Genomic DNA, 12,505 nt, shown 5'->3' with positions numbered 1-12,505 from the left:
TCCAGCCAAGTTCTGGTCTGGATCTCCAGAGAGGTTCTGCTTAGGATCTCCTGCCAGGGTCTGTGTCCATGTTCTGTTGCTAGGTTCTCCAGCCAGGTTCTGTCCAGGTTCTCCAGCTGGGTTCAGTCACCAGGTTCTAGTCAGGTTCTCTTGCCAATTTCTGTAGTCAGGTTCAGTCCAGGATCTTTTGCCATGTTCTCTCCAGCGAAGTTCTTCTGTCTCTCGTTCTGTGTAGGTTCTGTCTTCTTAGTTCTGTGTTCTAAGCTCTGTATTCTAAGTTCTGTGTTCTAAGTTCTGTGTCTTGCTGTCTTATTACATCTGTATTTATACCAGTTGATTCAATCCTATCAATCTCTATTACAAAGGTTAGGGCGTTTCTTATTTCCATTCCAGGGAGTAAAGATTATGTAGCTTAAGCATGATTGTTCGTAGTTAAAGTGATTAATTACCCACCTGGCACTAGTTAAGAGGTTTTATTCCCTCCCTAACTTCAGGGGAAAATCCCTACCTGGGGAAACAACCTTTCTCAGAGACCTTGGTTAAAACACATAGTGCCAAGAAGGTGAGCAAACATATTAAGAACAGTATGCCATATATGCCAGGTCCCTTGAAACAGCAAGGATGGACCGGCTCCCGGCACCATCGGCCCTTCCCTGAGTGTGACAGTGGCGGCGCCCCAACCCCCTGATCGGCCCTGCTCTGTGGGTGATAGAGGGCGGTGCCCTCACCCCCTGATCCACCTTGCTCTGTGTGTGACAGGGGGCGGTGCCCCAACTCCCCTATCGGCCCTACTCTGTGAGTGACAGGGGGGAGCTCCCCAATCCCCTGATGGGCCCTGCTCTGCGCATGACAGGGGGCAGCGCCCCAACCCCGATGGGCCCTGCTCTGTGCATGACAGGGTACGGAGCCCCAAACCCCTGATTGGCCCTGCTCTGTGTGTGACAGGGGGTGGCACTGCAACCTCCCTATCGACCCTGCCTTGAGTGTGACAGGGGGCGGTGCCCCAACCCCCCCAATCGGCCCTACCCTGATCGTGACTGAGGGTGGTATTGCAACCTCCCAATCCGCCCTGCTCTGCGCATGACAGGGCGGTGCCCCAACTCCCCAGTCAGCCCTGCTCTGAGCCCGACCAGGGGCTGCACCTAGGGATTGGGCCTGCCCTCTGCCACCCTGGAGCAGGCCTAAGCCAGCAGGGCGTTATCTCCCGAGGGGTTCCAGACTGCGAGAGGGCACAGGCCAGGCTGAGGGACCCCCCTCCGCCCCCGAGTGCACAAATTTTTGTGCACCGGGCCTCTAGTATATTTTATATGTAGAATATAGTAATATTTTTATTATAAGGAAAATCACAATTTTGCATATATACATATGTATGTATATGTATGTGTGATAAAAGCAAAAAATACTGCAATTTTTTTTCAAAGACTTGAAGAATACTCACTGTTTTTTAGCACCTGGTTCTTTTCACTGTGCTTACCTAAAGCACTCAAAAACAGAAACCTTCTGATTCCACATTGTATAAGTGCTTACTTTTGGACAAGGGCTCTGAAAATGCTTATTTCCACTTTAGCAAATTATAATTTATGATATCTTCAAAGTTACATTTTAGTGAGTCATTTATATTATAAATACACACTTGACATAATTTTAAAGAACTCACTTGGCTTCTTGTAAAAATTTTATTTTCAGTTCCTGAGGAAGATCTTCTTTACATGTTTTAACAGCAACAGCAGTTTTATCCTTTAATATGCCTTTATATACTTCACCAAAATTTCCCTGAAAATACAAATACACTCATTGTTTGAGGGGTAAGACAGCCACATAAATCTTCACAAAATACAAAAAAAGCATGTAATGGTACATTTTTAATTAAAGCATTCAGCATTATTCAGAGTTTGAAGTGGAAATCAAGATTGGGAATGTTGCTCTTATGAATGCTCTCAAGTTTAAATATGCTACTCAATACACCAAATATTTGGGGACAACTGAAAATGAAAATAGGGAAAAAATTTAAGAAAATAGGACAAAAGGAAAAACTCAAATTTCACATTGTCAAAATATCTGAGTTTCATTACATCCAGTTTCCTTTATCTGCAATTTATTAAATTTAAAAAATTACCCATTAATGTTTGAAGATAAAGCAGAGATTTTGCAAGGTGACTGTTGGTGTTGAGCCACACAGCTATATGTCAGTTGGAGAGGAATGAGAGTAAGAGACTAGGGCAGAGACAACAGAACTAGGAAGACGAAGGACTGTCAGCCACTGTTGTAGGCTGTCAGTCTCTGGAAGGTACCAAGGAAGAAGAGGTTCTTATCCAAATGCCCATGTCACTGGTGATGAATTCATTTTCTATCAAATGTATGAACACCTAACCTTATTCTATGGCAAAAACATATTTTGACTTAAGGTGCCTAATTTCCAGTTTGAAGTCATTTTTCTTTTATTATAAGCACAAAACATTACAGAGAAGACCTATAAGGCTAACACAATAATTATTTTTTAGTGTTCTCTTAAAGTTTTTCTACATATGCTTATATGTTTTTATAAAGCTACTAGAGGCCCGGTGCAAAAATTCATGCATGGGGAGGGGTCCTTCAGCCCGACCTTCACCCTCTCCAATCTGGGACCACTCGGGGGATGTCCGACTGCCTCTCACAATCCGGGACCGCTGACTCCTAACTACTCATCTGCCTGCCTGATCACCCCTAACCACCTCTGCCTGCCTGCCTGATCTCCACTAACTGCTCCCCTACTGGCGTGATCGCCCCTAACTGCTCCCCTGATGGCCTGATCACCCCTAACCACCTCTGCCTCGCCCTGCCCCCAGGACCCAGGATTCCCTCCTCTGGCCAGTTGCAGACACCCGGGGCCCAGGCTTCCCTCCCCCTGGCTGGCTGCAGGCATCCAGGACCCCGGCTGGCTTCACCCGGGCCGGCCGCAGCTGCAAGGGACCGTGGGCGGGCAGCTTCATCTGGGCCGCAGCTGTAGGTGCCCAGGACCGTGGGATAGGCATCTTGTCCCTTTCCTGGGCCATAGCTGCAGGCACTGGTGCCCAGGACAGTGGGGCGTGTGGCTTGTCCCTCTCCTGGGTCGCAGGAGCAGCTGCTGGTGCCCCAGACTGTGGGGCGTGCGGCTTGTCCCTCTCTTGGGCTGCAGCCTAGCTGGTCCACATTCCTCTCTCACGAGCTCATTTGTGCCTAGATGGTCCCCATTCCTCTCTCCCCAGTGTTGAGCATCTCAGCCTTATGGCATGATGGTGTGAGGGTGTGATGACCATTTGCATATTAGCTCTTTATTATATAGGAGAATAAGAATAAGAATAAGAATAAGAATAAGAATAAGAATAAGAATAAGAATAAGAATAAGAATAAGAATAAGAATAATATGCAAGCATCCTATATAAGAAAACACTAATATGCAAATCAACCGAATGTTGGAATGACTGGCGGAACGACCCTCGGGGGACTGGGCCTAAACCAGCAGGTGGACATACCTCAAGGGGTCCTGGACTGCAAGAAGGTGCAGGTTGGGCTGAGGGACACCCCTTGCAGTACATAAATTTCGTGCACCAGCCATCTAATTATATTATAATAAGCTTCAATATTATTCTTGTTGAGCAAGAAGTAGCTGAAGTAGGAGACTACTCATTATTGAGTTTTCTGAGTTCTAAGGTTCATATAACTCTTAACCAATAGTTCAAGGCATATACTTTTTACATGTTACCAATAAATAATTTAACATTATTAAAAAATAAAATACTTTTGAACATTTTAAGTATTACTTAATATTTTACTTAATTTTAAAATTAGTTTACTTAAACTTTAATCCACTTAAATATTAAGATAATAAATTGTTATTGAATCTAATATTTAACTCTTAAATATTTAAAAGCAATGATTGATTATAAATTCAACATAATACACATTTATCATGAGTTAGAAAAAGAAAAATGTGAGCTTTTACATCCTTCCATGTTTGTTATTCTCAAAGTTCCCCCATTATCAGATCATTAATATATCATAGATAGAGCTGAGAGAAGATATTAATATGCACAATTACTGCTGGGCCTCTACTTATCTGAATGATTCTGAAGCACTTATAATTTAACTCGTTTAAAACTTAATGTTTTACTCATTAGACTTTTCTTAACTAAATTACCTTTTTCATTTACTAGGGCCGTCATTAATTCTCTCTGCAAGCATTCAGATTCTACCTCTGCAATATTTGTGTCTTCTGCCTTACATCTCAGAAAGGTCACCCTGATTCAAAATCTTAAGTTTATCACCTACACTGATCTGTCAGTCACTCACTCCTTCAATTCATCCACCATAGCACTGCCAGATTATTCTTTCTAAGAGACAACTTACTTCCTTAGTCAAAATTCATCCTTGAATTACCATCACCATCTCAGCCTCTGTCTAGCTCCACAATATAGACTCTAACTGTTACACATGTCCTAAACTCAAGCACTTAGTGATCTCCAAATATGTGCCATGCCTTTTCTACATTTTTTTAAAAAATGTATTTTATTGATTTTTTACAGAGAGGAAGGGAGAGAGATAGAGAGTTAGAAACATCGATGAGAGAGAAACATTGATCAGCTGCCTCCTGCACATCTCCTACTGGGGATATGCCCGCAACCCAGGTACATGCCCTTGACCGGAATCGAACCTGGGACCTTTCAGTCCGCAGGCCGACGCTCTACCCACTGAGCCAAACCGGTTTCGGCCTTTTCTACATTTTTATCTTTCATGGAAACCATCCCCCAACTCCAATCAGGAAAACGCTAACTCATTTTTAAGTTCATTTGACAGGCACAACTTCATCTCTGCTACTGACCTTAAGTCCACGAGGCTAAATATTATGTCTGTTATCTATTTTCATGCCATTCCTCATAAGATCTTGGTCCTAGGTTAATCCTCATCTCCTCCTTCTTAGCCTTCATTAGATTCTGTAGACTCCTATTCAACCGTCTATATCAAAATTTTCCCCTTCTATCCCCAACTTTTACTGTGCCTTCCGGAATCCATGGTTCATCATTATAAAAATTTTATCTTCCATGCATTTTTTGGTCATTCTCTTCACCTTCTTGTTCCAATAGAAACTTTGTTCTCACTTGAAAATACGCAAATGGTAGATGATTTTCCTTTAGTCTTCTAAACTTAAGTCATGACTCCCCCATTCAAGCCTTCTCCCTCTGCCCAGATTTGGGATAAAGTATTTACTAGTTCTTTGTTAATATTTTCGAACCATTTTTCCTCCTACATTCCTAAAAACAAAATTCAAACAAACAAACAACAAAACAAAAAAAAACACCCAGCTCTGAAGCTTTATACCAACTGAACAACTGTTCCTTACTGTGGCTATAAGCTATTGAATTTGAAAAGATTTTGCTTCATTTATAGACAATTTGAGCTCCTGGTCACTATACCCTGTGTTATTCTCATTTTAATTCTTGGCAATTTCAATAGACACCCAAAAATCTGTACAACAGTTCAAACTCAACTTTGTTTTGTTGTTGTTTTTTTAACATTTCTCTTTCAATGATCTTCTATTTTGAACTATTTCTAGATAATACCTTAAACTTTGCCATTGCCAATAATGCAATTCCTCTATAATATCTATGTCATTCATCCTGTTTTCTGGCTGGCTTCTATGTTTCTAACTTACTTCCTCTATTATCTAGACCACAAAAATCCTTTCACCCTGTAAGAATCTAAAGATTTTGAGGTTCTATTATTCATTGTCCATCACCCCCTTAATATCCTTTTTTCCTTCCTTATTCAGCTTAAATTCCATGGTCAATAATAATTACAACTGCTTACCATACATTGCCAACATTTTGTTCCTCTTAATCTGTACAACTCCCTTGTCAAATCCACAACCCAAATCTACTAACTCTGCACTTAGGCAGCCAAATGGGACTGAAGAAAGCCCACAACCATGCTGACTAGACTCACTTTAAATTCATGAACACAATTCTTTCAACATTAAAGAAATCTTTTTTAAAAAATTCATGAACACAAACCTCCTTAATGCTGCTCAATAATCATATTACAATTCTGTAGAAAATTCACACTCTCATTCTTCTAAATAATGGCTTTCCCCTTCTACTCTCTTCTTAAGTCCCCTACTCTTCCTCCCTCCATCCTTATTCTTAGCTAATAATCTTGCTTGTTAGTACACTGAGAAAACTGAAGCAATCTACTAGTAAAGAGAACTTTCAGGCTCTCAGCCCCACATTTACCCTACCCACCTACCAATCTTCCTTGCTGTTATAAAAATGAACTATTGTGCTCTTATTGAAGTCAATTCTCCATTGTAAATTAAATTTACTCTTATCTACTCAATGACATTACTCTACCAATTCTCATCTCTCCCTCCCAAATCATAAATTTGTCACTAGATCATTCCCAGCTGCAAACCAGCATGCCTACAAGGCACTACATGACCGATACCCTCACCAACTCACTGACTTCCTGTCCTATCATATTCCTCCTTGTTTACTCAGTTACAGCCAAATGATCTCCCTTGTTCTTCAGATGAAATTTGCACTGGTTACTCCCTCTATCTAGAACCCTCTTCTTTAGATGTCCACATGGCTAAATCCCTTCTCTCCAAGTTTTAATTTGAAAGTAACAATTTTAATCAGGCTTACCCGAATTTCCTTATTAAAAATGGCAACTTCTACTTATAGCACTCCTAAACTCCCAGTATTTTCCACAGGACTCAGCACCCTTTAACATTATAAAATTTACTATTTATTATTTTTATTGTTTATCAGCCTTCCCCTGCTAGACAGAATAAAAGCTCCAAAAGGGCATTGTTCACTGAGGATTGAGTAAATATTTATTGAACACCAACTATACATCAAGAACTGTCTAGTAAGAGTATAGTACTCAAAAAATTAGAATTCTTGTCTCAACCTTATTTTACCACTAATATACAATACATTAAAAGTATTTATTCAGAATTGGCAGTGAAAATATTAAATGACAAATCATGTTCTATTTAAAATATTAGCTGAAATGAAGCTATACCATTATCATTAAAGTTGCAGTCTTTTATTAAAATGATTAAATATTTTTGAAATTGACATCATGCTACTGCCTTATCACTGGGAAACATAACTATTCTTTGAAATACACTTACAAATAAAATAGAGGCTAAAATTCCTCCTGATACACTATTATTTCACATATTCAACTAAATATAAAAATAATTGAAATATTTTTGTTTTTTCCCAAGTACTAAAAATAATCTGTCCCCTTCAACACATGATATTTCAGTAAGTGATTTAATTGGATGATTTATTATTTAATTATATTTTCATGGAAATTTATTTAATTTCTTTGTAATAATTTTTGGCCAAATCAGTACTACTGAGTTAATGACCTAAAGTAACAGAAAGAAGAAATATTTCCTTAAGAATGACAAGCATATAACAGAGGAAAAAAACACATCACCTAATGCTTTAGCTTGAAATGCTTTAGAAATTACTTCCTAAATAAGTAATTGCAGTCAATAAAAACTGCTAGCCAGGAGTACTTTCATGCTTCCGTTTTGAAAAGATATTTTAAAATACTAATAAAAATCCTGTGAAGTAAATCACTTCAACAGGGATTTACTTTCTTAAAATATGTAACAGTTAAAAAAATAGGAAACATTTTGTCAATTCATCATGTTTACATTTAAAACAAAAAAGTAATGAATAATCATTTTTCACTTAACATGCTGAACTGTAAGTCTAATACTGATAACTCAGAAATGTATCAGTGATAGTTCTCACAAAATATCTTGATTTTACTTTATTTTTTCACATTGCATTATGAAACTAAATTCAAAATAGTTAATGGTAACATCACTAATTAAGCCATTGACAAAGAAGTTTACATTTACCATTGGAACTCAATTATAAATAAACAATAAATTGGCAAGTAGTCCATTTGATTATCAAAAGTTTGCCATTATTGTTAAATATAATACTTTCAAATGGCCTATGACTTGAAAGAAACTTCCAACTAGACTTCTAACCATTAATAGAGCTAGCTACAAAATGAATATTTATACTGAAATATGTGTCTTGTAGATACAATATTTAGGTAAAATAACATGTCCAATGTTGTTATATACTGTGATTCTATACAGAGTTTTGAAATCCCAAGAGCAGTACTAGTATTTTACATTTTCTGGTTACACATGATAGTTTTTAAAAGTCAAAAATTATCTTTAAACCTCTCAAAGGTTTTCACACATCTATTTCAGTGACCATCCAGATGGTCTGTGGTACTGTGCTCTTCCAGGTTAATGTGGAAGGTGCCTTGTTGTGTGCCGGAACATAAGAAGGGTTGGAGGAAAATACTCTACAGAGTTCTCAATCACTATAAAGACTGTCAGTTATTTACTTCACTTGATTACATACCTTGCCCAGTAATTCACCCAATGTGACATCTTCATGATTGAGAATCCATTTCTTATCCTATGGCAAAGAAAAAAAACCAGTTTTTTAGCCCAAGTAAGAGTACATTTCCTGTAAGATGCACTGAGGCATTGGAAAACAGACCGAAGGGGATACTTCATTCAAACCATTAAATCTATAGCACACTAAGAAGTTGTAACATCAGGAGGCTATAAAACAGATCTAAGATATGTTACTACACAACAGGATTTTAAAATCTACATTATAGCAAACTTCTATCAGAAATCTTCACTGTCCAAATAACGGTGTCCCTGTAACTAGAACATAGCATGCCCTTTTCTCTCCCCATAAAGCTTAGACTATGTTATTATTTGTCATTTCAAAAGAGCTGTGTCATAAGTACATGAGAGAATTTCATTTTATAATGCAAAATTTCCAATTCTCTCTTGATCATAGAGAATTCTTTTTGTACCCAAACCACATTACTAAGAGCTAATTTTTCCACATATAAACTGGCATGAGTTATAGCTGTTAATGACACTGCATGTAGTCCCATATCTTGCCTAAGTAATTTCCTATAGTGTAATAAACGAAACTAGGGTACATAAGACCAATGATGCAACCCATTATCCAATCTCAAGAACTAATTACTGCTTAGGGAACAGTTTATTATCTAAAAAATCTCATATATTAAACCATATAATGCCATCATGTTACAAAGGCATACAGATTTAAAAAAAAAAAAAAAGGAAAAGGAAATGAAGCAAGGGAAAGGAAGGGGGAGGGAGGAAGAAAGGGAGGGACGGAAAAATTGGGTTATGCAGGGGAAGAGTCAGAGAAGGAAAAAATCCCAGAGTGATATATTTTATTCAGGATTTGTTTTTAATTAATGTTAAAATGTAGTATTCCCCATTACACATGTTGAAATGTAATTATGATCTATAGAATGAGTTGTAGTAAGTAAATAAACATCTTGAAGTAAAAAGCCACCCTATGGGTTGAAATGTCCTGGACAGCCATTTGAAGTACTTTACCCTCAGAAACACCATATTACAAACATTCAAACATCACCCTCTGTTAGATCAACTGACTTCAAAAAACAACAATTTATATGTACAGTCTTTCAATCTAAATACAAAATTAAAGCTATAAAGGACCTGAAAGAAAACAGAGGAATATCTTCACAACTATGTGAGTAGGCAAAGACTCTGACAGACACAAAAAGCAATAACTATAAAATAAACAAATAATTGGAATTCATAAAAATTAGAGACACTAATTCTTCAAAGGCATCACTTTTTTAAAAATGAAAAGGTGAACTATAATCTGAGAGAACAGTGATTTGTATGTACAACATATAGAGAACTTACAAGATAACAACAACCCAACTTTAAGAAATTGGGGTTGGGGGCGTTTTAAGAGAGCAACCAAAGGACTTGTATGCATGCATATAAGCATAACCCATGGACACAGATAGTAGGGGGTGAGTGTATGTGCTAGGGGGTGGGAACAGCTGGGAATAGGTCAATGGGAGGAAAAGGAGACTTACGTAATACTTTCAACAATGAAGAATTTTTTTAAAAAAGGAGAAAAAATTGGGTAAAAAATTTTAAGAAAATAGATAATAAGCATATCAAAATATTTTTAACATCATCATTAGTCTTCAGTGACATACAAATAACAATTAGATGCTATTCCATACATATTAGAATATTAAAATTAAAAAGATTAACAATGCCACAAGATTGCAAGAATACAGAAAAAGTGGAGTCCTTATACAGTTAGTGAGTATGTAAAATGGTACAAGCCATTCTGAAAGACAATTTATATCTACTTTATGATTCAGAAATTATACTCCTAGATATAAAATCAAGAGAAAAGAAAACATGTACCCACAAAGGGACATCAAAAATGTTTGTGGCAGCTCTATTTATAATAGCCAAAAACTAGAAAAAATTCCAATGTCCAGCAAAACCAGAACTGACAAACAAATTTTTGTGTATTCAGACAATTAAATACTATTAAGCAATAAACTAGGGATACATACAACAGCAGAGCTTTTGCACAACTCTTTTCCATGGTCACAGAAGTACTTAAGTGAGAGCTGGGATAAGAACCTCAATCTTTGCCTCCTGTGACAGTGCTTAGCTTTTACTGTGCCAGAGAGACCAGTCAAAGAAGACGGAGTTTAAAATAAAACTGAGTAAATAATTTTCTGAGTCTAAATTATATACATATGTAAGTCATCTCAGGTAACTAAAAAGAAGGATCAAATAATAGAAAAAACATCTATAATCTGAATAAATACCATACAATTTTTAAAAATTCTTTAAGGTTTCCAGAGTCCTTCAACTGAAGTTGGAGCATACTCAAGGACATGCATTTTTTCTTAGATATTAGCATATTGCGTACCGCATGGAAATCTCTAAGACATACGCCAGGGACCGCATGTTTTTGGGCAAACTGCACGTTATTTAAATCATCATAATGCACTTTAGGTGTTGTTTTTCAATAATTATAGCATTTTTATTTACAAAAACAATTAAACAAAGTTCCTAGTACTTTTTTAACGTATGGTACTGCGTAAAACATTTTCCTCTATGAAGAGGGACCAAACAAAATTTATGTAAGTAGCTAGATTCGGTCCTTTTTCCACGGGCATGAAAAAACGAGAACACTCGTGAGCGGTCCTTAACAGATGGTGCGCGAAACACGAGAAAACTCCTGAGCGGTACGAAATGTGTTAATCTATGATATTACTCTATGATACATTGAGTGCTATGAAAGCCAATTCATGCCAAATTGTAGAACTATCCTAAAGTTGAAGAATTTCATATATGTAAAGTCTCATTTGGTCTATGACTAGTATCCTATATAATAAAAGAGAAACATGTAAATTGACCATCCCTCTGCTACACTCACCAGCCAATCAGGCATGATTACGCAAATTAACCTGACAAATATGGTGGGTTACTTTGCATAAACAGGCACCGGGCGGAGAGCAGAGCAGGAAAGGTGGCAGCTTGGGGGGACGTGGCTCCCTTGGTTGCTCCCCCAAGCTGCTGGGTGGAGAGCAGAGCAGGAGAGCTGGCAGAGAGTGGAGTGGCTTGGGGAACTTGGCTCCCCAAGCCACCAGACGAAGAGCAGACAGCGAGAGCTGGCAGCTTGGAGGACTTGGCAGAGTGGGAGGCCATGGGACAGAGACAGAGCAGGAAGGAAAACCAAGAGCGTGGGGAGCACCAGGAATTCTGGGAACAGTAGTTCTGGTGGCAGCCCCAGGACCTGAAGCAGAAGCCCAGAGCGCGGGGAGCACCAGGAATACTGGGAATCGTACTTCTGGTGGCAGACGGATCTTCTAGACCAGTAGTTCTCAACCTTCTGACCCTTTAAATAGAGTTCCTCATGTTGTGACCCAACCATAAAATTATTTTCGTTGCTACTTCATAACTGTAATGTTGCTACTGTTATGAATCGTAATGTAAATATCTGATATGGAGGATGGTCTTAGGCAATCCCTGTGAAAGGGTCGTTTGACTGCCAAAGGGGTCGCGACCAACAGGTGAGGACGGCTGTTCTAGATCAAAGTGAGCCTGGAGCAAGTTACTGCTGTGGTGGGGGATGGAGGGAAAGCAAAGGTGAGAGACATAAGTAAAATCAGAGTGTCTAAGAAAAATTAAAGGGAAGATATCCTAAAACTTCCAGGAAACCTCCACCAATGAAGAAAAAAAAATGCCTCTATTATTCTGTGAGCAACAAACCAAACTGGGTTGGGAGTCTCAGACAATTCGCTCATATGATTACAAAGACAGACAGAAACTCCCGGATTGAGAGGGCTCCCAGATTGGAGAGGGTGCAGGTCGGGCTGAGGGAATCTAATATAAAATAGATTCCCTAGTATCTAATATAAAATAGATTCCAAAATGATGTTTTCATTGAATTATAGAATTGGAAGGTCAATGAAGCAATTGTGAGATCTGAATCACCTTGAGCTAAGAACATATGGGCTTGAGGTAACTCAGAATGGGAAATATGGGAATGCTGCCGAGAGCGCACCCCGCATCTTCAGTAACACAACTCCTCCCAACCAT

At 38.3% G+C, this 12,505-nt stretch overlaps 1 protein-coding gene across 14 annotated transcripts in view; it reads right to left on the bottom strand.

Annotated features, from left to right (window-relative positions):
- Window positions 1–12,505, bottom strand: part of FER (FER tyrosine kinase) — a 305,227-nt gene that overhangs the window by 106,465 nt on the left and 186,257 nt on the right. For 13 of the 14 annotated variants that reach the window (XR_004967573.1, XM_036309530.1, XM_036309539.1 and 10 more), the window contains 2 exons: window positions 8,421–8,477; window positions 1,658–1,773 (listed from right to left, as the gene is read on the bottom strand). Coding sequence is in view for 12 of the 14 variants with exons in the window: in XM_036309530.1 (XP_036165423.1) it covers window positions 1,658–1,773; window positions 8,421–8,477 (173 nt within the window). In the remaining 2 variants the exon portion in view is untranslated. Of the gene's footprint in view, window positions 1–1,657; window positions 1,774–8,420; window positions 8,478–12,505 lie in introns of those variants that run through there. The other variant, XR_004967574.1, reaches the window with a different exon arrangement.

This window comes from Myotis myotis, unplaced genomic scaffold, assembly GCF_014108235.1.
Source record: "Myotis myotis isolate mMyoMyo1 unplaced genomic scaffold, mMyoMyo1.p scaffold_m19_p_5, whole genome shotgun sequence".
Lineage (NCBI taxonomy): Eukaryota > Metazoa > Chordata > Mammalia > Chiroptera > Vespertilionidae > Myotis > Myotis myotis.
The sequence above is the reverse complement of the archived record's forward strand: the minus strand, read 5'-3'. Positions and strand labels throughout refer to the sequence as shown.